Source organism: Scyliorhinus canicula, chromosome 2, assembly GCF_902713615.1.
Source record: "Scyliorhinus canicula chromosome 2, sScyCan1.1, whole genome shotgun sequence".
Classification (NCBI taxonomy): domain Eukaryota; kingdom Metazoa; phylum Chordata; class Chondrichthyes; order Carcharhiniformes; family Scyliorhinidae; genus Scyliorhinus; species Scyliorhinus canicula.
Window position 1 is genome coordinate 165,189,117 of NC_052147.1, and position 27,092 is coordinate 165,216,208.

At 47.6% G+C, this 27,092-nt stretch overlaps 1 protein-coding gene across 4 annotated transcripts in view; it reads left to right on the forward strand.

Moving 5' to 3' along the window:
- LOC119961152 (parathyroid hormone 2 receptor-like) overlaps positions 1-27,092 on the forward strand; it is a 454,460-nt gene that overhangs the window by 272,609 nt on the left and 154,759 nt on the right. For all 4 annotated transcript variants that reach the window (XM_038788634.1, XM_038788635.1, XM_038788633.1 and 1 more), the window contains one exon: positions 15,499-15,592. In XM_038788634.1, the coding sequence (XP_038644562.1) occupies positions 15,499-15,592 (94 nt within the window). The remainder of the gene's footprint in view (positions 1-15,498; positions 15,593-27,092) is intronic.

Here is a 27,092-nt window from a genome sequence, read left to right on the forward strand (position 1 = left end):
CATTTACTTTCCCACTAGTTAGTGGTTTATAAAATCCACCCCTTATATCCTATACTAGTTACCGTAACTCAGGGAAAGCAATAAACCTTCAGCCTTTTCTTGACACATTTCGAGTTTTATATTTCTTCAAATTGTTTGGCTGAAGACATTCAAGTGAGTGGTGAATTGTGTGGGTGTGTAGTATCTGTCTCAGGATGTCGTGCTACAATACATCCAACGTGCAGCAGTGTTTTTAAGAACACGTCTGAAATAAATTGCAAGAAAAATGTTTCCAAAAAATTTAACTGCTGCAACTTTCTCGGTTTCTCAAGTTATTATTTTTCCAAGAGACATTTGCGTTTGAGTGGAAGACGTGGCAGTGTACATTTGTGCCACATAAAAATACTCGTGCCTTTCTTTCACAGGGTAATCTCTTCATAAGAAAAAGTTTGGAAAATCTCTTTGTTTGCTTGGAAGCACAAGGGCTGGGAATTAACTTGAACCCACTCCTCTGCCATAACATAACTTTCCTAGTCGGAACGCTTCTGAGGAAATTAATCCCAGTGTGATTTGCATTTTCTTGCATGTTAAGGTATCATGGTCAAAATAAAACAATCAATTTGACCCTTAAATTAAAACAGAAGGTCCACTGATCAATTGTCACTTTTAAATGGAAATATAAGAGAGAATTAATTAAATACAAGTGTAACCGTCCAAATAAGAATCTGTTGCATGGACAGGCAATGCAAGCCAGGTCCTTTATTTATAATACATTTGAGGGAAGTCTTGGAAGAATTTATGCTGTATATGATATTCAAATCATATCGTCAGGATGTCAAAAGTACTTGACATCCAATGAATTACTGTACAAACCTGGGAATATTGAATTAGTATAGAATATAAAAGTAAGGATATAATATTGGAATTGTATAACACACTGGTGAGGCCACAACTGGAGTATTGTGTGTAGTTCTGGTCACCACATTACAGGAAGGACGTAATAGCTCTGGAGAGAGCGCAGATGAGGTTTACAATAATGTTGCCAGCGCTAGAAAAGTGTAACTATGAGGAAAGATTGGATAGGTTGGGGCTATTTTCCTTGAAACAAAGAAGGCTGAGGGGTGACTGAATTGAGGTGCACACAATTGAGGGGAAGGGGCAGAGTGGACAACATAAAATTTTTTCCCTTGGCGGAGAATTCTACAACCAGGGGACATAGATTCAAGATAAGTGGCAGAAGATATAGAGGGGATATGAGGAAGAACCTTTTTACACAGAGGGTAGTAGGAGTCTGGAATTCGTTGCCCGAGTTTCATAGAATTTACAGTGCAGAAGGAGGCCATTCAGCCCATCGAGTCTGCACCGGCTCTTGAAAAGAGCACCCTACCCAAGGTCAACACCTCCACCCTATCCCCATAACCCAGTAATCCCACCCAACACTAAGGGCAATTTTGGACACTAAGGGCAATTTATCATAGCCAATCCACCTAACCTGCACATCTTTGGACTGAGGGAGGAAACCAGAGCACCCGGAGGAATCCCACGCACACACGGGGAGGATGTGCAGACTCCGCACAGACAGTGACCCAAGCGGGAATCGAACCTGGGACCCTGGAGCTGTGAAGCAATTGTGCTATCCACAATGCTACGAGTTGGTGGTGTACAATGCAGAAAGCAGAGAAAAGAACCCTTAATGTTCTAAGCTGGATGCTCAATCATATTCTAGGAGAGAATTGTTGTGTTTTTATTTGTATTCCAGAAATTAATGGACAGGTGCAAGTTGTTGATTTTTAAAAAAATACTGGATGTATAATTTTTTGATAAACTGGATGTGATTTGTCAGTAAGCTTGCAGTTTTGAAAGGTTGAAGGAGTTAATTCTCCAGTGTGAATAGCAACATGTAAAGCTGCCACTGAGAATATTGGCTGCAAAAACAAAATGGACTATCGAGTAACATTTATACTGCTCACTGTTTATCATAAAATGTAATGAGACATCCTCAGGTGGTTTTTCAGTCGTAATTTAATCTTTATTAATTTTGAAAGAATACTCTCGCGTATGTATTCTCTCTTTACACATAATCAGGACCCACAATTATAGAAACTGAGAGCATACTGATGAAATACAAGTCTTCAATGTAACAAGGCTGTTTGTGCCAACATTTGAGATGATTATATATTGGCACAGGAGCATAGTTGTTAAAAAATATGAAACATTTCCAGAGTGCAATTAGGATATTTGTGATGAACAGAAATAAATAAATCTAAACCGTCTGCTGAAAACCGTTCAACATTTATTTTTCCAGAGTTAACACATTTGTGAAAATAACATTGTAGAGATGAACATTTACGTGTTGCAGAATGTTACATTTCTAACTTTGATTTGAGTTCCATTTTCATGTTGCTTCCGATCCATTCATAAGGATTGTTTAAAAATTAAATCACTACGACATTAAAAACTACTTTGAAACCTATGCAAAGAGCTTTTAAATATGTCATTATTTCAACATTGTCTACTCTGTTTATTTATTGCGGTCAATGTTTTGCGTAAGTTTAATTTTCTCACTTCCTCACTATTAATAGTTCAGTAAATTACTGTTCTGCTGATACGGTGAATATAAAGGTTATTTAATTTTGCCATTCTATTTGTCTACTAATACCAGTTGAATCAACCTTTTGGAGTTGGTAAAGTGTGGTTTGATGCATGTGCAGTGAAATTGTTGGGCATGGTTAATAAAATCTGCAAGCTTTGTTTACTTGAGGTGATTCCCTCTCCAATCCATTTACAAAAATCCAAATCGTCTTACACAAAACAAATGACACCGGAAGCTGCAGGCTCTATCCAGAGAAATCCAAACCCTCCCTTCTATAGAAAATAGATGATTGAGAGGTAATCTGATAGAGGCCTTTGAAATTATGAAGGAGCTAGATAATGTAGATATAAAGTAGATATTTCCACTTGTGGGGGGAGACCAAAAGCTAGACAGTTATAAATTCAGTAAAGGAATTCAGAGAAACTTCTTTACTCAGGGAGTGGTGAGACTGTAGAATTTGGTACCACATGGAGTGGTTGAGGGAAATAGCGTAGAGATACTTAATGCGACCCGAGTAAGTACATGAGGAAAAATGAATGAAAGTATTTACTAATAGGTTTAGATTAAGCAGAAGGCTTGTGTGGAGCATGGCTACTGGAATGATCTATTTGGGTCTGTTGTCTATTGTTTTGGTCTCTGCCGGGGGATGGATGTATCTATTTTAAAGGGGTGCAACATGGGCTTACTGCATGCATTTGTGGGATAAAGGGGCTATCCTGTTTGAAGAATAGAATGAGCCTATATCTTCGGGAGTTCAGAAGAATGGAGGTAATCTGAATGAAATATATGTAAGAAATTGAGGTCATTAATTTTCTGCATAGTATAGAACTTATATGGGGTTAGCTAAAAGGCATTGATTCTCCCTCTGGAAAGGCAATTTCTCACCACTTTGACTTCTAAACAGTCCTTGGAAGCAATAAGGTCACTTGGCTCACGCTGCTATGTGGATATTTCTCCAATTGAAGGATTGCATCTTGTGCACATGTGGTGATAACCACTGTAGATATTCATACTTGCAGTAGGGGGATGTATGGCTGTACCTGTAATACAGATTCCTCCAGTAAGACCCTGCCGGCTAGCTCCACCCACAGGGAGCTTGTGTATAAATATGTGTGTGAGTCACTCAGACCCTAGTCTACAGTTGTAGCCGGAGGAATAGCATCGCACAGCAATAAAGCCTCGATTGTACATGTCTCTCGTCTTTGAGTGCAATTGTTAGCGCCACAATTTATTGCTGTGTGATTTTCCGTACACCATGGACATCAGGATCAAGCCTGACCATCTGCAACTGGATCCGCAGTCGCCTCACGCCAGGAAAGACTTTGTTCACTGGCTTGCAGTCTTCGAGGCCTACATCTCTTCAGCGGACCCTCCCCCGACGGAGGCTCAGAAAAAGCAACTCCTGTACTCGAGACTTAGCTCCAGAGTCTTTCCACTAATTCAAGATATGACTGACTACACCACAGCTATGGAACTGCTCAAGGAGAACTATGCACAGTCGACGAACACCCTGTTTGCGAGACATCAACTCTCTACTCGCGTCCAGCAGCCGCGTGAGTCGATTGAGGACTTCTGGAGGGCCCTTATACCTCTGGTACGAGACTGCGACTGCCGGGCCCTCACAGCCATGGAACACTCTGATTTATTCATGCGCGATGCCTTTGTTACAGGCATTGCATCGGACCCCATCCGGCAACGACTGCTGGAAGGGGCCGCCCTCGACCTTGCGGCCACAAAGACTCTGGCGCTTTCCATGACGGCCGCCTCCCGTAGTGCGCAATCTTACTCTGCTAGCCGCTCGGCCCACCCGTCCTACCCCTCGTGGCCCTGCAAACAGCCCCCCAGGCCCACCCGTCCTACCCCTCATGGACCCCGCAACCGGCCCCCCCAGCAGCCGCCCCCGCGCACTACGCCTGCGCTGCTCGCCGCACCACGCTCCCTGGGGGTCCCCGCTGTTACTTCTATGGTCAGCAGAAGCACCCCCGCCAACGCTGCCCGGCCCGCACAGCGATCTGCAAAGCTTGTGGCAAGAAAGGTCACTTTGCAGTGGTGTGTCAGTCCCGGACGGTGGCCGCTATCGCGCCCCCGTTCCCCCCCTTGCCTCAGCCGATCGCACAATGGACCCTGCCGTCCGCTTCCCCCGACACAACGTGTGATCAGTGGGCACCGCCATCTTTCACCGCCCCCGCCACGTGTGCTCCATGGGCGCCGCTATCTTCATCCCCCACCGCCATGTGCGTTCCATGGGTGTCGCCATTTTGTCCCGACCCCACAATGTGCGCTCCATGGGCGCCACCATTTTGTCCGCCGCCATCTTCTCCCACACAGGTACTCCAGACGCCGCCATTTTGTCCTCCCGGGACGGGGCCATGGGTCGCTACCGCTCCTCGTTGGACTCATCTGACTCGACTGCCGATCGCCCGCTACTCGCCTCCATTACGCTCGATTAGTCGCGTCCTCGCAACCTGGCACCCTCTTCCACATCGGTGCTGGTCAACGGCCATGTGACCTCCTGCCTCATCGACCCCGGGGAGCACCAAGAGCTTCATCCACCCGGACACGGTAAGGCGCTATTCCCTTGCAGTCCACCCCGCCAACCGGCAGATCTCTCTCGCCTCCGGTTCCCACTCTGTCCCGATCCGGGGTTTCTGCCTCGTTAACGTTACTGTACAGGGCGTGGAATTTGACCATTTCCGTCTGTACATTCTCCCCAACCTCTGCGCGTCACTCTTACTAGGCCTGGATTTCCAGTGCAATCTCCAGAGCCTCACCCTCAAATTCGGCGGACCCCTACCTCCCCTCACGGTTTGCGGCCTCGCGACCCTCAAGTTCGAGCCTCCCTCCCTCTTTGCCAATCTGACCGCAGATTGTAAGCCCATTGCCACCAGGAGAAGACGGTACAGCACCCAGGACAAGGCCTTCATCAGGTCCGAAGTCTAGTGGCTGCTTCGGGAGGGTATCATCGAGGCCAGGAACAGCCCTTGGAGAGCCCAGGTGGTAGTGGTTAAGACCGGGGAGAAGCACAGGATGGTCGTGGACTACAGCCAGACCATCAACCGGTACACGCAGCTCGACGCGTACCCTTTCCCCCGCATTTCTGATATGGTCAATCAGATTGCACAGTACCGGGTCTTCTCTACTATTGACCTGAAATCCGCCTACCACCAGCTCCCCATCCGTAAATCGGACCGTCCCTACACTGCCTTCGAGGCAGACGGTCGTCTGTACCAATTTCTTAGGGTTCCCTTCGGCGTCACGAATGCAGTCTCGGTATTTCAACGAGAAATGGACCGAATAGTTGACCGGTACGGACTGCAGGCCACCTTCCCGTACCTAGACAATGTCACCATCTGCGGCCATGACCAGCAGGACCATGACGCCAACCTTTCTAAATTCCTCCACACCGCATCTCTCCTTAATCTCACGTACAACAAGGAGAAGTGCGTGTTCCGAACAGACCGCTTAGCCATCCTCGGCTACATAGTCCAAAACGGACTACTGGGCCCCGACCCCGACCGCATGCGCCCCCTTATGGAGCTTCCACTCCCCCACTGCCCCAAGGCCCTCAAACGCTGCCTTGGGTTCTTTTCTTTTTACGCCCAGTGGGTCCCACAATATGTGGACAAGGCCCGCCCACTTATCCAGCCCACACATTTTTCCCTCTCGGCCGAGGCACAATAGGCCTTCACCCGCATTCGATCTGACATAGCCAGGGCGGGGATGCACGCAGTAGATGAGACACTGCCTTTCCAAGTAGAAAGTGACGCTTCAGATGTCGCACTTGCCGCAACGCTGAATCAGGCAGGCAGACCGGTGGTATTCTTTTCACGCACCCTCCACGCCTTCGAAATTCGACATTCCTCTGTTGGAAAGGAGGCCCAGGCAATCGTTGAAGCAGTGCGGCACTGGAGGCATTACCTGGCCGGCAGGAGATTCACTCTCCTCACTGACCAACGGTCGGTAGCCTTCATGTTCAACAACACGCAGCGGGGCAAGATCAAGAATGACAAAATCTTGCGGTGGAGAATCGAGCTCTCCAACTTTAACTACGAGATCTTGCATCGCTCCGGCAAGCTCAGTACACCCCATGAATGTGTGTTTACCTTCCCTAGGAAGTCCACATCCGGGGTGTCGCTCCCGACGTGGCTCACGAATCCGGGCCCAGTCCTTCTCCGTAGGCATGTCCGGCACCACAAGGTGGAACCCCTGGTGGACAAAGCACGCCTTCTCCACGCCAACCCTCAGTATGCCTACGTGGAGTTCCCCGACGGTCGCCAGGACACAGTCTCGCTCTGGGACCTGGCTCCCTTAGGTGCCGATCCCATTCCCACGCCCCTTTTTCCCCCCGCGCCACCCTCCTTTTCCCCGGCATCCCCCTATTCGTCCCGACCAGGTCCATCCCTTGTCCCCCTGCTCACACTGGAGGACACGGAAGATTTTGGCTCGCTCTCGGAGTCATCCCACCAGCAGCCAGCACCAACACCGCCAGCAGCCAGCACCAACACCGCCAGCACCTGCACCATCGTTGCCATCACCGCCTGGGCCGACGTCGCCACCACAGCTGCGCCGATCACAGCGGAACGTTCGATCGCCGGTTCGGCTCAACCTGTGACCTGCTAACCGGATGTACTCTTGGTTTTCTTTGTTTGAACGCTTTTGTAAATATATCATCCTTTGTATTATAGTTACACGTCACCCCCGCCGGACTCATTTTTACAGGGGGTAAATGTGGTGATAACCACTGTAGATATGCATACTTGCATTAGGGGGATGTATGGCTGTACCTGTAATATTCCTCCGGTAAGCCCCTGCTGGCTAGCTCTGCCCACAGGGAGCTTGTGTATAAATATGCGTGTGAGTCACTCAGATCCTATTCTACAGTTGCAGCCAGAGGAATAGCATTACACAGCAATAAAGCCTCAATTGTACATGTCTCTCGGCTTTGAGTGCAATTGTTAGCGCCACAGCACATCCTTGTCTATGTAAGTGTTTAGAAAGGGCCAGGTTATGATCTTCAGCATGATGTAAACTTTGAGCCGGGTGACAAACCAGGGAGGAGGTAACCACCCTGACATTTTGGTTAACCGTCCTGTATCCATCAGTCATAAGGGGATTGGCACAAGGTAAGCTACCAGCCCCCAGAAAAAGGGGATATTAACAAGGACTCAGGGACAGGGGCACATGCTACTGAGGTGTCAGTGCTTATCAGGCAGTCACCACCTTCAGGTGGAAGAGATAGGAGGAGGAAGTCCAGGAAGATTTCTCTGACACATTGACGAGAGAGCGGAATGCTGCTGTCGCATGTTCTGTGTCAACTGTCTGTTTGTCCTCCAGTATCCGTAAACCACTCTCAACTGACAATAGGTAACATTATATTGGTTGTCACTGTGGTCTGGCATGTACTTCGTTGAAATTTGAAAGCAACCATCTTTCACACACTGCTCAGACTCTGGGTGACAACCTTCCTGTCTTTTGGGAGATTGTCCCTTATTTTAACTACTGGTCCTGCAAGGACATTCCGAGGAGTCAGAAAAAGTCCAAACGATGGACCCACCACCTGTGGTTAACTGGAAAGGTTAAAGAAAGTATCAAACTTTAAAAAAAGCATATAATTGTACAAGGTCAGCAGGATATAAGGAACAACAAAGGATGAATAAAAAATTAATAGGAGAGACAAATTAGAGTACAAGAGAAAGCTAACCAGAAATATAAAAACAGGTAGCACAAGCTTTCATAAATATTTTTTAAAAAGAAAAGAGTTAACAAAATGTGTGTTGGTCTTAGAGAGAGAGTCTGGAGAATTGATCATTGAAAATAAGATGGTAGAAGAATTGAACAGGCATTTTGCATCAGTCCGCACTATGGAGGATACCAGTAACATCCCAGAAATAGCTGCAAACCAAGAAATGGAAAGGAGGAAGGAATTCCGGAAATTTACAGGGTGGGATACCGGTTCCCCCAGCTATATGTGTCTTGGCCACGCACCGTTCACTGGCAGCAGAATTCTATCTTCCCACTGCTTGTCAATGGGATTTCCCATTGTAACCACCCCATGCCGCTGGGAAACCTACGGGCCGGAATGTGCTGCCGGCAAGAAAATTGAAGCGCAACGACCCGGAGAATCCGGCCACAGTCACTCGAGAACTGGTACTGAATAAATTATTGAAGCTGCAATGGATTTTATCCCAGGGTCTTAAAATAAAAAACTGAGATAATAGGTGCATTGGTCTTAATTTTCCAAAACCCCCTAGATTGGGGACAGTCCCGTTAGATGGGAAGATAGAAAATGTGACTCCATTATTCAAAAGGAGAGGATCCCAGCTCTTTCTGTATTGTGATTTCAAATATCAGTATTAGCAACATGTTGTACATAGAACATAGAACAGTACAGCACAGAACAGGCCCTTCGGCCCTCAATGTTGTGCCGTGTTGTGCATAAAGAACAGGTGTTTCAGCAATGTTCCAATACACAACAAAATATTCTCATGCACAAAAGGTGAATTTAACCAATTACAATGTGGAGTTGTGGAGTGTTCACTCCCATGTTTTTCATCTCATGAAGAGAAAACTGAAGACCCTTGAAGCAGTAATTGCATACAGCACTAGGAGGAAATGACCTGTCTCTCCATTAACTCCATTAACTTATTATTATTATTATCTCCTTTGCCTGTTTGATTCTCTCTGTCTTTCCAGATTTTTGACTGAGTGGTCAGTGACCCTTCCTAATCTCTCCCTTTTTCTCAGCAGACATTTCCCAGTCTCTTATCATTTGTGAGTTGCTATGGAACATTGTTTTACATCGAGGTCCCTGTATGAATCAAAGCTTTTGTTACAAGGTGCTTGAACTGACAAGTTGAAGAGGAGAAAATAATAAAAATGAAGTGAAACAAATGGCACATTTTGAGATTATGATGGGAGTTTCTGAAATTCATGGAATAAATTAATTTTCACTGCTCAGTAAATAATCATTTCCATTTGTGATGCTGAGGAGTTGGTCCACTCAAAGAGAAATCTGGCACAAAGCGCTCCCATACCCTCCCAAAGCAATAACCAATTTTTGATATTTTGGTCAGTTTATTGAATTTATGTTTTAACAGCATGGACCTTTTGTACTTTAATTCAGCCAGATTATCCTTATTTGAATCAAATTCTTGTGTTGAAGTATTTCTCAATTGGTGCGAATGGAATCAGAAGCATTGAGAATTGTACAACCATCTCATATCGGCTCCCATAACTTCAGTTAATTATTCCCCTTTATATCTCTTTGGTCATAAACTTGATAAATTAAAAAGGATGACATGAGAAGTCAGCAAGTCATGACAACTGTTAAGATCCCAAATTTGATACCTAACCTGTGCTGAAGTAGGTGCTCTTGGCTGTAGGAATGGAAGAAGGATGTCGCAATTAGGTCAGCAGCCTGATTCAAAATGATTAAGACCCAGTCAGGGTTTCTGCTCATGATTGTAGTCCATGATATGTGGGTTTCCTCCGGGTGCTCCGGTTTCCTCCCACAGTCCAAAGACGTGCAGGTTAGGTGGATTGGCCATGCTAAATTGCCTCTTAATATCCAAAACCTAGGTAGATTTACGGGGATTGGGTGGGGGAGTGGGCCTATGTTTTTTCAGGGGGGAGAATTGGCGCAAGCTTGATGGGCTGAATGGCCTCGTTCTGCATTTTGGAATCCTATGATTTCATACTTGCTGGAAAGTCACCTGGGCATGGACAGAATTAAATTTGACTCTTACCTTGCTTGTGCTTAATTGGTCTATCAACTGTCACTAAGATGAGATATTGGCAACTCAGGTTCCACAAAAAGTGAGAAGAAAGTTTCAGGTTACAGGCTTCCATGAGAACTGGAAAAGATTAGAGATATCATTGGTTTTAAGAAAGTACAAAGACAGGAAAAGTAGGTGAGGGGAGGAAAGGACAGAAGGGAACATTTGTGAAAGGCTGGAAGGCAAGATAACTTACATAACAAAAGGGATGACGGTGCAAGGTGAAAGTAATGAGGCAAGTAAAGATCCAAAACATGTGTAGTGAGGAAATATAAATGGGAACAGCAGAATCAGCAGCAAAAGTTGTTTTCCAAAATAAGTGGCATAGATGGTCTAAACCTTTTCGACTCGATGTTGAGTCTGGGAAACTGTAAAATGCTTATTCGAAAGGTGAGATACTCTGCCTCAAGCTTACATTGAGTTTATTGGTATAATGAAAGAGTCTGGGAACAGAGAAATCAGAGTGGGCAAACTATTAAAATGATAGGCACCGACAACTCTGCATCATCCTTTTGCACAGTAAGGAGGTATTTACTAAGTGATCATCCAAATTGGCATTTGTCTCCCCAGTGTAGAGGAGATCACATCACGAGCAGTGAATGTAGTAATCATCGTATACTAAACAAAATCCTGTTTCATGTGGATGGAGTGTTTGGGACTTTGGATGGTAGGAAAGACAGAGAGGAGTAAAAGGCAGCTGTTGCATCTTTTGCACTTCCATGAGGTGATGCCATGGGAAAGGGTATTGGGAATGATTGAGTGGACTAGGGTGTTGCAGAAGGAACAATTCCTGCAGAATTCTGAAATGTGTGGTGGAAGACGTGTTTTTTGATGGCATTAAGCTGGAGGTGACGGACATTAATGTGCAGGGGGATGGAAGCTGAGGGCAATGGGAACGTGGGCGGCACGGTAACACAGTGGTTAGTACTGTTGCTTCACAGTGCCAGATCCCAGGTTTGATTCCCGGCTTGGGTCACTGTCTGTGTGGTGTCTGCACATTCTCCACCTGTGTGCGTTGGTTTCCTCCGGGTGCGCCGGTTTCCTCCCACGAGTTCCGAAAGATGTGCTGTTAGAGGACAGCACGGTGGCACAGTGGTTAGCATTGTTGCCTACGGCGCTAAGGACCCGGGTTCGAATCCCGGCCCTGGGTCACTGTCCGTGTGGAGTTTGCACATTCTCCCCGTGTCTGTGTGGGTATCGCCCCCACAACCCAAAAGATGTGCAGGATAGGTGGATTGGCCATGCTAAATTGCCCCTTAATTGGAAAAAATGTAATTGGGTACTCTAAATTTATTTAAAAAAAGATGTGCTGTTAGATAATTTGGACATTCTGAATTCTCCCTCTGTGTACCCAAACAGGCACCAGCATGTGACAACTAGGGGTTTTCCACAATAATACTTCATTGCAGTGTTAATGTAAACCTACTTTTGGCAATAAAAGATTATTATTATTAAATTATTATTGTGAATCTGGAAAGAGTAAAAGTGGAAGTGCAGGAAACGGAACAGACGGTTCTATTCTGACCTTTCCCTCCCTCGCGATGCATCTCTATAGATGACAGGACTCTTTGTCCTCACCTTCCACTCCAACAGATTCTGCGTTGAATGGATCATGCTCCAGCATCTCCATCTCCTCCAGCACAATGCCAGTACCAAACACCAAATCCATCTTCCTTCCCTCCACTTTCAGTGTTTCAGAGACTTGTATCTCCGCGACACCTCGGTCAATTCTTCAATACCCCCAACGCCCCCTCCCTTTCCAATGGCATCACCCCATAGAAGATTAGAAGATGCAACACCTGATTTTTTTCCCTATCCTTTTCCTATTGTCCAAAGCCCTAAACTCTACTCCTGGTTGAAACAGGGACTTATTGAAACTGATTTCAGGTAGTATACTGGATTCACTGCTCACACTTCTGTCCCCTCAACAATGGTTATGGTGCACTTCCAATCAGTCTGTAGGCATGACCCTGAGCTTCCGGTTAGCTGTCATTTTTGTTCTCTGCCCCATTGCTGCTTTGATAGTTCTGTTGTCAACATCCATTGTTCTAATGAAGCTCCGTGGAATCTTCAGGAAAAACATCTTTCATTCAGGTACTTTACAACCTTTCAGACCCAGCATCGAGTTCAACAACTTCAGTTCATAGCCTTTGCCCCCATTCTTTTTTTGGGAGTTTGTTGTTGATGTTACTGCTCATCCCATTCACACCACTTCGAGACATATCTTTGTTTTTTGCATGTCCCATTATCTTTTCATTTTGCCTTAAGCAATTATACCTTTTGTCCTTTAACCTCCACCCTATCGCAGATCTTCACTTTTGTTTGTTTCTTCCCTGCCCAATTTTCCTGCTATCATGTGCGTGTGTACCTTTAAGAAATGAGTGTTTATCCAATAGCTGCAGTGATGTCAGTGTGTGGGTGGAGCTGAGTTCTGCTTTGTCATTTATTTTCGGTTTGAGCCGGTTGGAGCCATTTTGGTAGCTCCGTGTGTTTCAGTTTTGACTGTGAGTTGGAGTGCTGCAGTGAATGCAAGCACATGTGTATCAATCTTTCTCTGCAATCTAAAGAATGTTTACAGCTCATTTGATGATTTCAACGTAGTACTTGTTTCTGTAAGGAATACAAACTTGCTGCCTGTATTAAAAAAAGGTTTCTGACTTAATGGATGCTTTTGGGAAAGTTGTTGAGGGTTACCTATAGAATAGTCTCTTTGGGGAAAGTATCAGTGTTAGCATTTGATAAGATGTTAATATGGGTGTTTATAAAGTGATAACTGGATTTATAAAAATAAACATTTTTTGTTTGTTTAAAGATTCCTAAAGTCTCTGTTGCATCACATTTGGAAAGTGGCTCTTGTGCTCCCCACAACCAAAATCTATTAAAAATCGTGGGTCAGGTTAACTCCATGATATACTTTGGAGTTTACTAAATGTCTGGCCCATAATACTGCTACTTTACTTACCTAAAACCTGTTACATTTCTAGCTGTTTTGTGTTCAGATGAAAGGTCATTAACTTGAAACATTTCTGTTTCTCACTCCACAAATACTGCCAGACCTACTGGGAAGAACTTTACACTCAGTGCTGGCTGGGGCGAGAAAACCGGCGTATAGCACTCCAACTACAGAGCCAAATTTTCTCTCCAGATTCTCTGGCATTCTGTGCACAGAAAATCTGGGGGCGTGGTTTCCACTATCACGCTGGAGCGGCAGGGCCTTATAGTGCTGGCAGCGCTCGACCTACAGAGGTCAGGGCGCCACAAGCAATGGGGCAAGCCCCCCTCCCCACAAGCATTGGGCAATCCCCTCCCCCTCCCCATTTGTGCTTCCGCAGAGAGCCTACCACATCATTTGCCCTGGTACGCCCCCCTTTGGCAGTGCCAGGCACTGCCCAGGCATATGTCCTTCTATCCCCCGGTCACCATACTAACCATTACTCCCATGTCTGGTTCCCGTCGACTTCATTCTTCAATACCTGTTGCAAAACTTGCCGACGTGACGTCACATTGGCGAGGAGGGAATTCTTCACAGGGATAACATATGGTGGGGAAGTCTTTTAACCGCATGTAAATCTATCTAAATTAAGTTAGTAAGCTTCTGCCCAGAACCTTGTTACCTCACTGGCACAGGGTGGGAAAAATCAGAAATCGAGCTCTTGCCGGCGAGAATCTAATTTTCTGACTCAAGCGATATTTACGCTCACGGCTAACACGGGCACAAAATCGCCCACATCAAGTTTTTTCAGAATTCTTGTGGTATTTGTGGAGGATTCCCAATCTTGCTGGGACCTTTAGGGATGCTGTTGAGGTGATTTGCACAATTTTGGATTGGATTTGTTTATTGTCACGTGTACCGAGGTACAGTGAAACGTATTTTTCTGCGAGGAGCTCAAACAGATCATTAAGTACATGAAAATAAAATTAAAATAAAATACATAATAGGGCAACGCAAGGTACACAATGTAAATACATAACACGGGCATCGGGTGAAGCATATGGGGATGCAGTCTTAATCAGGTCAGTGCTGAAGAGGGTTGTTTAGGAGTCTGGTAACAGTGGGGAAGAAGCTGTTTTTGAATCTGTTGGTGTGTCAAGCTGGGTGGGAGGGGTCTGTGATTATGCTGCCTGCTTTCTCCAGGCAGCGGGAGTTGTAGATGGAGTCAGTGGATGGGAGGCAGGTTCGTGTAATGGATGGTGCTGTGTTCATGACTCTCTGAAGTTTCTTGCGGTCTTGGGCCGAGCAGTTGCCATTCCAGGTTGTGATGCAGCCAGATTGGATGCTTTCAATGGTGCATCTGTAAAAGCTGGTAAGAGTTAATGTGGACATGCTGAATTTCCTTAGTTTCCTGAGGAAGTATAGGCGCTGTTGTGCCTTCTTGGTGGTAGCGTCGACGTGAGTGGACCAGGACAGATTTTTGGTGATGTGTACCCCTCGGAATTTGAAGCTGTTAACCATCTCCAATTTGACCACGTTGATGCTGACAGGGGTGTGTACAGTACTTTGCTTCCTGATGTCAATGACCAGCTGTTTAGTTTTGCTGGCATTGAAGGACAGATGGCACTGATGTCTGCACATTGATGAAAACTCCCATTTGATTCTTGAAAAGATCTTTCCGTTTGGAAGCTTTCAAAAAAAGCTGAACAATGATTCCAATAATTATTTAAAGTTTTGTTATTTTCCAGTGCAGGGTCAAGGACATGCAACTCAGCTCAGCATTCTAATTTGGGCTGAAAAATCACAATTTATCAATTCTTTATGCTCAGGAAGTATTGATGTTATAAGTTAGTTTTACTCGAAAGGCCATTCAGCACAAACAGGGAACTAATTCTAATGTCAGGACTCCAGTAATGTTTGCAACTAATTTTCCAATTTTAGTCGAAAGATGTGCAGGTTAGGTGGATTGGCCATGCTAAAATTGCACCTTAGTATCCAAAGACGTGCAGGTTAGGTGGGGTTACGGGGAATGGGTTTCTTTCAGAGGGTTGGTGAATTCTCAACAGGCAGAATTGCCTCCTGCTGCACTGTTGGAGTTCTATGGTTCTGTGGTAGTATGATACCCAATTACAACGGAGTCTTCAATTCCAGCATTTTCGTGTCATTTGGAAGTTCCAGATGATACAAATGAATCTTTAAAATTGTTTCATTCTTTCCAGATTAATGCTGATATCACCAAAGAAGAACAGATATACCTTCTTATTGCAGAAAAGGAAAACTGTGATCGACATATATTGAATAAAAGTGAAGAAGGTAGGACTTTGCTATGCTGTTTAGTTTGTTTCTCTATCAAACAATAAGTGAGTTCTGAGGTAAATTCTTTGTTCAGGGCAATTTGCTGTGTTAACTTGGCAGGGATGTTAGAACCAGGAGGTATCAGAGAAGAATCAAAACAGAAAATGCTGGATAAACGCGCAGGTCTGGCAGAATCTGTGGCGAGAAACAGAGGGCGGCATTCTCCCCTACCCGGCGTGACGGAGGGTGCCGGCGTAGGGGAGTAGCGCCAACTACACAGGGGTCGGGCCTCCCCAAAGGTGGGGAATTCTCCCAACCTTTGGGGGCCAGCCCCGCACCGGAGCGGTTTGCACCAGAAGACGCGCAAAAAGCCGGCGCCCCCGGCAGTGGGGCTGGCCGCTGATGTCACTGCCGGCGCATGCGTGATGTGGGGCTCTCTTCCGCTTCCGCCACGGCGGGGGCGGGATTTTCAGCGGCCCTAGGCGATTCTCCGACCCTGCTGGGGGTCGGAGAATTTCGCCCAGAGTTATTGGGCGGGATTGTCCCATTGGGAGACTGCCGACGCCGGAGTGAAAACCGGAATGTTTCATTCCGGTGTCGGAGGCCGCTCCTCGCCCCCTATTCTCCCACCCCGGGGGGGCTAGGAGCCTTGGCGCCGCATAAAAGAGGCGCCGTGTAAATTAGGCGGCCGGCGCCGCGTAAATGACGTCACCCGCGCATGCGCAGGTTGGCCGGCGTTTGCCGTCCTCCCTGCGAGCGCCCCACAAGAAATGGAGGCGTCATCTTGCGGGGCGGCGGAAGAAAGGAGTGCATCCTTCAGAGATGCTGGCCCGCCCTGGCTATGGTGCTGAGGAAGTTGGGGGATTGGAGGGGGCTGGTCCGGGGTGGGGAGGAGCACCGAGTGTCGCTTTACGCGGACGACCTTTTGTTGTATGTGGCGGACCCGGTGGAGGGAATGCCGGTGGTGATGGGGATTCTCTGGGAATTTGGGTATTTCTCAGGGTATAAGCTTAACTTTGGGAAAAGCGAGCTGTTTGTGGTACACCCGGGGGACCAGGAGGGGGGGATTGGGAGGCTCCCACTGAAAAGGGCGGATTGGAGCTTTAGGTACTTGGGGGTTCAGGTGGCGAGGAGCTGGGGGGCCTTGCATAAACTTAACCTCACAAGGCTGGTGGAGCAAATGGAGGAGGAGTTTAAGAGGTGGGACATGCTGCCGCTGTCTCTGGCGGGTATGGTGTAGTCAGTCAAGGTGACGGTACTCTCGAGGTTTCTGTTCCTGTTCCAGTGCCTCCCCATCCTTATCCCGAAGGCCTTTTTCAGGCGGGTTAACAGGAGCGTTACGGGATTTGTGTGGGCGCACGGGACCCCGAGGGTGAGAAGGGTGTTTCTGGAGCGGGGCAGGGATAGGGGGGGGCTGGCGATGCCCAACCTCTGTGGGTATTATTGGGCTGCCAACGCAGCGATGGTGCGTAAGTGGGTAATGGACATGGGGAATGGGCAGCATGGAAGAGGATGGAGATGGCATCCTGTGTGGGCACGAGCCTGGAAGTGCTGGTAACGGCGCCGCTGCCGCTCCCTCCAACGAGGTATACCACGAGCCCGGTGGAGGCGGCTACCCTCAAGATTTGGGGGCAATGGAGGTGGCACAGGGGGGAGGTGGGGGCCTCGATGGGGTCCCCGATATGGGGGAACCACCGGTTTGTTCCGGGGAGAATTGATGGCGGGTTCCTGAGTTGGCACAGAGCAGGTGTCAGGAGGCTGGGGGACCTGATCATAAATGGGAAGTTCGCGAGCCTGGGTGAGCTGGAAGGGAAGTTTGGGCTTCCCCCGGGGAGCACCTTTAGGTACATGCAAGTAAGGGCGTTTGTCAGGCGGCAGGTGGCGGGGATCCCTCTGCTGCCGTCGCGTGGGGTTCAGGATAGGGTGCTCTCGGGTGTGTGGGTTGGAGAGGGAAGGATCTCGGAAGCGTACCAGGTGATGCAGGAGGTAGACGAGGCCTCGGTGGAGGAGCTGAAAGGTAAATGGGAGGAGGAGCTGGGTGAGGAGATTGAGGAGGGGACATGGGTGGATGCCCTGGAAAGGGTGAACTCCTCCTCTTCCTGTGCGAGGCTTCGCCTCATACAGTTTAAGGTGCTGCATCGGGCTCATATGACCGGGACAAGGATGAGCCGGTTTTTTGGGAGTGAGGACAGATGTATTAGGTGCTCTGAGGGCCCAGCAAACCATGTCCATATGTTCTGGGCATGCCCAGAGCTGGGGGAATTTTGGAAGGGTGTAGCAAGGACGGTATCGAGGGTGGTAGGATCCAGGGTCAATCCGGGCTGGGGACTCACAATATGTGGGGTTGCAGTGGAGCCGGGAGTGCAGGAGGCAAAAGAGGCCGGTGTTCTGGCCTTTGTGTCCCTAGTAGCGGAGGATTCTTCTTCAGTGGAAGGATGCGAGGATGCGAGGCCCCCAAGCGTGGAGGCCTGGGTCAACGATATGGCGGGGTTTATTCAATTGGAGAGGGTGAAATTTGCCCTAAGGGGTCAGTGCAGGAGTTTTTCAGGAGATGGCAACCATTCCTAGATCTCCTGGCAGAACGGTAAAATTAGTATTGGGCAGGCCGCTCGGCCCATTCGGGCCGGAGAATCGCCGCTCGCCCGTTACAAATGGGCGAGCGCCGATTCTCCGAGCGGCCTGCCATAAATCTCGGCGCGCCGTTTTGGTGGGGGTGGGAGAATCGCGTGCGGATGCCGGGGCAGCGTGGCGGGACTCACCCGGCACCCCCGCAATTCTCCCACCTGCCGTTGGGGGGGTGAGAATTGCGCCCAATGTTTCTGGTTTCTACAGAGCAGTTATGTTTATCCAGCACTTTCTGTTTACATTTCAGATTCCAGCATCCGCAGTATTTTGCTTTTATTTGGGTATTAAAGACGAACGCAGAGAAGTGGAAAAGGCAGGTAGAACTAGAATGAGTAATAGCCAGGTATCAGGTGGGTTCAGATGAAGAGTGAATGTTTCAAAAGTCTAAATTAGGTTTGCTGTGTATGGATGTGAATATGCAAAGTCTGGTAAATTAGTTTGTCAAGCTGAAGATGCAAATATTCATTTGAAAATATGATGTCATGGCAACAACAGGGGCCTGGCTCTAAAAAGGACAGAACTGGGTAAAATATTCCTGGTGACAGGTAGCCACGAGAACTGGGGAAAGAAAGAAAGGAGGATGGATTGCAATATTTATTAAAGAGAGCATTACAATGTAAGTGATGAGAGGATGTCCCAGAATGGTCAAGAATAGACTCTATTTAACTGGAACTAAGAAACCATTTTCCACTGGCTATATTAAATGGACCAGCAATGAGTGCGAAAGATACAGAGGAATCAAATTGCAAAGTGGTGCAACAATTATAGGCTACTTATAATGGTGGATTGTATCCAAATATTGACTGGGATGGTAATAATCTAAAGCGCAGAGTGGGACAAAGGTTTCTAGAGTGTGTTTAGGAGTATTTTCTACATCAGTCTGTTTCCAGTCACATGAAGAAGGAGGTACTGCTGAATTTGGTTCTGGAGAATGAGGTGCATCAAAAGCATCAAGCGTCTGAAAACAAACTTTTCGGAGACGGTAATCACATTATCATAAATGATAATCTACATTTAAAACAGTTAATTGGGGAATGGCCAGCTTCAATGAGGTGAGAACGGATCTGGTCTAAATAAAATGGAATCTAAGCTTGGCCGGTGAAACTGTAACAAAACAATGGGCTTCTTTTAAAGGGGAGATAGTTTGGGTACAGTCAAGATACTTGAAGCAGAAGAAGGGTACATATGACAGATGCCAGGCGGATAATGTAATTGAGAGCCAGACTCAAAACAGAAGGTTCGGAGGGAAAGCAAGAAAACAAATAAGGGGAGTAAAGAGCAAGTGTAAGAAGAGACTGACAGTTAACATAAAATAATAATAATCTTTATTGTCACAAGTAGGCTTACATTAACACTGCAATGAAGTTACTGTGAAAAATCCCGAGTTGCCACATTCCAGTGGCTGTTCGGGTACACGTAATCCAAATTACTTAACAGCATGTCTTTCGGGACTTGTGGGAGGAAACCGGAGCACCTGGAGGAAACCCACGCAGACACTGGGAGAACGTGCAGGCTCTGCACAGACTGTGACCCAAGCCAGAAATCGAACCTGGGACCCTGGAGCTGTGAAGCAACAGTGATAACCACTATGCTACCGTGCCTCCCACCAAGGATATCAAGAAGTTTTCTATCGCCATATCAAAAGAAAAAAGGTGGTAAATAGTGGAATGGAGCCCATGTAACTAAAAGGAATTTACATTTAGAGTGTGGAGGCATGACTAATGCATTAAATGAGTATTGTTATGATCCCACCTGATATAACTGGACAGGAAAATTCCACAATGGAACCTTGGCTCAATAGATTGCAATTGTTACATTTTTTTAGAAAATGTGGTGGAAGAGTCACAGGACTGCAAAGTTGCATTTACAAATAAAAAAATGAAACATAATAAGTTTGACTATGATACAATGGGCAGCATGGTGGCGCAGTGGATTAGCACTGTGGCCTCACGGTGCTGAGGTCTCAGGTTCGATTCCGGCTCTGGGTCACTACCCGTATGAAGTTTTCACAAGGGGCTGGTTTAGCTCACAAGGCTAAATCGCTGGCTTTTAAAGCAGGCCAGCAGCACGGTTCGATTCCCGTACCAGCCTCCCCGGACAGGCGCCGGAATGTGGCGACTAGGGGCTTTTCACGGTAGGCTTCATTGAAGCCTACTCGTGACAATAAGCGATTTTCATTTCATTTTCATTTTCAATGCTCCTTCACTCCCACTTACCTTCATAAATGTATACAGATTTCAAGGATAACACCTGAAACCAAGTGGAAGATGCCACTCAATTGATCTATTTCTACTCGAATTGCCCTCAGATGATTGTCACATGCGTTTCCAAACTTAATCCTCAAAAAATACATCTTTCAATCGATGCATTTCGTTTCATAAGTTTTTTTCATCAAGAATCCACTTCTGGATTTCCACCTATCCTTCGAACAATGTTTCCTCTCTGCTATTTTAACAGGGATCATTTATATCATTTGTCAGGTTTTTCAAGGTTTTCTAACTCTCCTTTCAAGATTCCCTTTGTCTTGAATGCTTTTACACAAACTCCAAAATCCAGCAACCGATTGCTCCACAATCAGTTCAGCTAACATGTCATAAACTGTAATAATATCATAAACGTTCAAACCATTTCAGATATCTTTCGGGCTTCTCGCTAGTCAATGCCTCAGCTCTGTCTATCTTCACTGGACAAGAGGCAGATGATGGCAGGTATCCACTATTCACTGGTGGTATAGTTCTTTGCTCAAACTTCTTGACCTTTATGAAAAACATGGCGTTTAGCCCTGTTCTCATGCTGCAAAAACCTGATTCAGCTGTTTTTGAGTGCTTTTACTTCAGAACCTAATTCTTTCGTTCTTGCCTAAAGCTGTCAATCTGTTTTTTCGTTGTCAATTGCTGCCCTTCCAGGTTGTTAGCAGGGCCTTTTTTACCTGAATCTGGAGACACAGCCTCTGTGGTGCCATCTCCAGATTGTGGCATGCCTGTGTCAGACCCTGGGTCCCTGTCCTCGAGGTTTGATCCTTACAGCATTCACCCTCGCCTTTTAGGTCTTGTTTCTGGAATGCAACTTCTGAAGCAGTTGCTCCTGAGGATTTCCAAAAGGGTTCTCACTCTCTTAAGAACATGTCAAATTTAACCTTTAGAGTTGGGTTATTAAACAAAGTCAGGTTATGATAATTCTTCTTGATATTCGTTGGTTCCTTAGACTTCAGATACTGCTGTACAGAGTGAATAGGAAAGGAATATTGGTATTGCCAACTGCACTCTGAGCAGCTCCAACTCTTTACATTTTGTTATCTGGAGCAACTACCATCCAAACATCCTTCATGAGTTTCTGTGCTGGCTTCTTTTCATAGACTCATAAGAATTTACAGTGCAGAAGGAGGCCATTCAGCCCATTGTGTCAGCATCGGCTCTTGGAAAGAGCACCCCACTTAAGCCCATGCCTCCACCCAATCCCCGCAATTTCCCACGAAGGTAAATTTATTATGGCCAATCCACCAACCTGCACATCTTTGGACTGTGGGAGGAAACCGGAGCACCTGGAGGAAACCCCCACACCAACACAGGGAGAACGTGCAGACTCTGCACAGACATTGACCCAAGCCGGGAATCGAACCTGAGAACCTGGCGCAGTGAAGCAACTGTACTAACCACTGCGCTACCGTGTTGCCATCCTTTGCTCCTGTTGTTCCATAGTTTACGATCAGCAATATTTTTATTCTTGTTGACCATTGATGCATGAAGGAAGTCAGCAGCTCTCTTTACAAACTGAATGTTCTTTCCAATGAACTTGAGAGTTTCCTTCTGGTAAGAAATTTTGTGATGCGCCTCAGTTTCGCGTTCATCTGTGTTCGGACTTTACAATGCATTCTGGATATTCTTGCCGAATTTTTGACCATTTTTGTCAAAGCATACATACGCATCTTCTGTAAGCTCTTCATCCTTTGATTCTCGATCCTGAACCACATTTACTACAGTGGCTGAACCTTTGTCATCTTGGTCCCAATGTTGCTAACCTGAGCCTTGACCACAGTTCCTTTTAGAGATTTTCAGCAGCTTGGCCTTGATTCAGCCACCATGTTGCGCCTGGCACGAGTGAATAGCAGGACAGGGCAAAATCAAGGTTCGCGCAGGGCGAGAACCATTTTGCCATTCACACAGCCTGCTCTCGATGGTGAGTTCCAGATCTTGCCCAAAAATGGTGAGAATATCATTGAGTCTAATTTGCATTCATTTCAATCACATTAACAAGATTGAAGGCGAATGCAGCAGCCTCTCGGGAATTGCCTGACTCCCTGGTGGGAAGTCACATGGGCATCGTTTAGTACTCCTTTTCAAAAATGGAAAGCTGGCGCAATGGCTGCTGAGGGGAAGTGAGGAGGTGAGTAGCCATTTCCATTTACCGGCTTGAAGCTCAAGGACATCGGAGCTGCTGCCCAGCACTTGGGGGCGTGGGGGTGGACTCCTTTGGGGAGTGTTGGGCTTGGTCAGGGAGCTGCAGCGTTCCAGGGCAGGGGTCACCCCTGTTCCACGGGGGGTGAGGGGCTTTGCGTCTATAAGACCTTCAAGCCATCTTTAACATTGTGGAGACCCATAACAGGGGCAACTACAGCTGCAGCCTGTACATCCTATCAGACATGGCCAGGAAAAAGCCCTACTGCAGCCTCTCTCCTGAAAGTCAATTTCACCCACTTTGACTGTGAATATAATAATAATAATACAGCCACTAGTTTCACAGCAGAAGGTATTTCAAATGAATGATTAGCCTTGTTAGTTGTGAGAGAACTTAATGCATCTGAAATCACAAGTGCCTCCTCGAATGCACAGGTTGTATGTCTCAGAGGATGATTAGTGCACTGCATGTCCAACAATCTTTGAAGCCCTCTGCACACAGGATCTGCTCAGATGATGAGGAGCGTAACAGACATCTACAGACGCTGAACGATGCTCTCGTACGAATGGGATGTGGCGCTCCGCTCATCGATCGACAGTTCCAATGCTCCACAGTAAAAAACCACACCGACCTCCTCAGAAGACAAACACGGGACACAACCGACAGACTACCCTTCGTCGTCCAGTACTTCCCCGGAGCGGAGAAACTAGGACATCATCTTCGCAGCCTTCAACACGTCATCACTGAAGACAAACCTCTTGCCAAGGTCATCCCCACACCCCCACTACTTACCTTCAAACACCGCAACCTCAAACAAACCATTGTTTGCAGCAAACTACCCAGTCTTCAGAACAGCGACCACGACACCACACAACCCTGCCATGGCAATTTCTGCAAGACGTGACAGATCATCAACATGGCTACCACCATTACATGTGAGAACACCACCCACCAGGTACGCGGTACATACTCGTGCGACTCGGCCAAAGTTTTCTACCTTATATGCTGCAGGAAAGGATGTCCTGAAGCGTGGTACATTGGCGAGACCATGCAGACGCTGCGACAACGGCTGAACGGACATCGCGTGACAATCGCCAGGCAGGAATGTTCCCTTCCAGTCGGGGAACACTTCAGCAGTCAAGGGCATTCAGCCTCTGATCTCCAAGTAAGCGTTCTCCAAGGCAGCCTTTAGGACTCGCAACAATGCAGAATTGCGAGCATAAACTTATAGCCAAGTTCCGCACACATGAGTACGGCCTCAACCGGGACCTTGGATTCATGTCGCATTACATTCACCCCCCAACATCTGGCTTGGGCTTGCAAAATCCTACCAACTGTCCTGGCTTGAGACACTTCACACCTTTTAACCTGTGATTATCCCTCTCTCCAGTTGCTTCCTCTGGACCTGTAGGCTTAATTACCTGCAAAGACTCGCATTCAAAGTATCGTCTTGCATCTTTGACTTTGTCTGTATATATGTTTCTGGAACCCACCTCTTCATTCACCTGAGGAAGGAACAGTGCTCCGAAAGCTAGTGATTCGAAACAAACCTGTTGGACTTTAACTTGGTGTTGTAAGAACAAAGGTGAGCAGTGTATAAAGAGCAACTAGGAACAGTTGGCCCAAGTGAAATGGGGCGAGGGGAACAATGGTGAGAGAAAAATAGATCAATGGAAGAAATGTAAATAAAAATAAATTGATAGAAATAAAAATGGGGTGAAGGTTGAGGAGAGATTTTACAGTCTGAAGTTGTTTTTTTTTTTAAAATAATTTTTATTGAAGAAATTTTTCAAAATACAAACATTTTAACCCCCCCTACATTTGCATTTAAATTATAACAAAACAAAGTCAAACCCCCCTACTTAACAAGAAAAAAAAAAAGTTCCCCCCCCCCCTACTTGCGTGTCCCCCCCCCCCCCCCCCCCCCCCCCCCCCCTGCCGGCGAACTGACAGTCAGACCAACTTATCATTTCTAGCAGCGTCCTCGGGCAGGCCTTGCCCGTGCCACCACCGCTACCGTGCTTCCTTCGTCTTTGTCCCCCCTCCCCCCCCCCCGCCTCCCCCCTCCCTCCCGCCCTCCCCTCCCCTCCCGGGTTGCTGCTGTCACGGCCTCAGTTTCTATCTCTGATCCAAGAGGTCTAGGAAGGGTTACCATCGCCTGAAAAACCCCTGCACCGACCCTCTCAGGGCGAAATTTGATCCTTTCCAATTGGATGAAGTTTGCCATGTCGTTTAACCAGGTGTTAACACTCGGAGGCCTTTCGTCCCTCCACTGAATCAGGATCCTCCTCCGAGCCACCAAGGACGCAAAGGCTAATATTCCAGCCTCCCTCGCCTCCTGTACCCCCGGTTCCACCCCAACCCCGAAGATCGCAAGTCCCCATCCTGGCTTGACCCTGGACCCCACCACTCTCGACACCGTCCCTGCCACCCCCTTCCAGAACTCCTCCAGTGCCGGACATGCCCAAAACATATGTGCATGATTCGCAGGGCTTTCCGAACATCTAATACACCTGTCTTCACCCCCGAAAAACCGACTCATCCTTGTCCCCGTCATGTGGGCTCTATGCAGTACCTTAAATTGAATGAGACTTAGTCTCGCACATGACGATGACGAGTTGACCCTCTCCAGGGCGTCTGCCCATGTCCCGTCCTCTATCTGTTCCCCCAGCTCTAACTCCCACTTATCTTTCAGCTCCTCTACTGGTACCTCCTCCACCTCCTGCATAATCTTATAGATGTCCGAGATCTTCCCCTCCCCGACCCAGACCCCTGATAGCACCCTATCACTCACCCCCCTGTCGGGGAGCGCGGGGAACCCCGCTACCTGTCGTCTGGCAAATGCCTTCACTTGGAGGTACCTGAACGTGTTCCCGGGGGGAGCCCAAATTTCTCCTCCAGCTCTCCCAGGCTCGCAAACCTCCCCTCTATAAACAAGTCCCTCAGTTGTCTAATACCCGCCCTCTGCCAGCTCTGGAATCCCCCTCCTGTGTTTCCCGGCGCAAATCTGTGGTTCCCTCTTAGTGGTGCCCCTATCAGACCTCCCACTTCCCCCCTGTGTCGCCTCCACTGCCCCCAGATCTTGAGGGTGGCCGCCACCACCGGGCTCGTGGTATACCTCGTGGGAGGGAGCGGCCATGGTGCCGTTACCAGTGCCCCTAAGCTTATGTTGCCGCAGGACGCCCTCTCCATGCGCTTCCAGGCTGCCCCCTCCCCTTCCATCATCCACTTTCGTACCATCGACGTATTTGCCGCCCAGTAATATCCTGAAAGGTTGGGTAACGCCAGCCCTCCACTATCCCTACTCCGCTCCAAAAAGACCCTTCTAACTCTCGGGGTGCCATGTGCCCACACATACCCCATGATACTACTCGTTACCTTCTTGAAAAAGGCCCTGGGGAGGAAGATGGGCAGACACTGGAACAAAAACAAGAACCTCGGGAGGACCGTCATTTTAACTGACTGCACCCTCCCTGCCAGCGACAGCGGCACCATGTCCCACCTCTTAAACTCCTCCTCCATCTGTTCCACCAGTCTGGAAAAGTTCAACTTGTGGAGGGTCCCCCAGTTCTTTGCCACCTGCACCCCCAAATACCTAAAACTTTTAACTGCTCTTTTGAAGGGGAGCCTCCCAATTCCCTCCCCTTGGTCTCCCGGGTGTATTACAAAGACCTCACTTTTCCCCAGATTTAATTTATATCCCGAAAAGTCCCCGAACTCCGCTAGTATCCCCATTACCTCCGGCATTCCCCCCTCCGGGTCTGCCACATACAACAACAAATCATCCGCATAGAGCGAGACCCGATGTTCCTCCCCTCCCCTTGTCAGTCCTCTCCACCCCCCTGAACCCCTCAGTGCCATCGCCAACGGCTCAATCGCTAATGCAAAGAGTAAGGGAGATAGGGGACATCCCTGCCTAGTACCTCGATGGAGCCCAAAATATTCTGACCTCCTCCCGTTTGTTACCACACTTGCCATCGGAGCTGAATAGAGCAGTTTTACCCACTTGATAAATCCCTCCCCAAACCCAAACCTTTCCAACGTCTCCCACAAGTATTCCCACTCCACCCTGTCAAATGCCTTCTCCGCGTCCAGCGCTACCACTATCTCCGCCTCCCCTTCCACCGCTGGCATCATAATCACATTTAACAATCTCCGGACATTTGTGTTAAGTTGGCGTCCCTTCACGAACCCCGTCTGGTCTTCATGGACTACCCCTGGCACACAGTCCTCTATCCTGGTTGCCAGGACCTTTGCTAACAGCTTGGCGTCAACATTCAGGAGGGAGATGGGCCTGTAGGACCCGCACTGGACCGGGTCCTTGTCCCGCTTCAAAATCAAGGAGATCAGGGCCTGCGACATTGTTGGGGGCAGAACCCCCCCCTCGCGCGCCTCATTAAAGGCTCGCACCAGCACTGGACCCACCAAGTCCACAAATTTCTTGTAAAACTCCACCGGGAACCCATCCGGCCCCGGCGCCTTCCCCGCCTGCATCTGG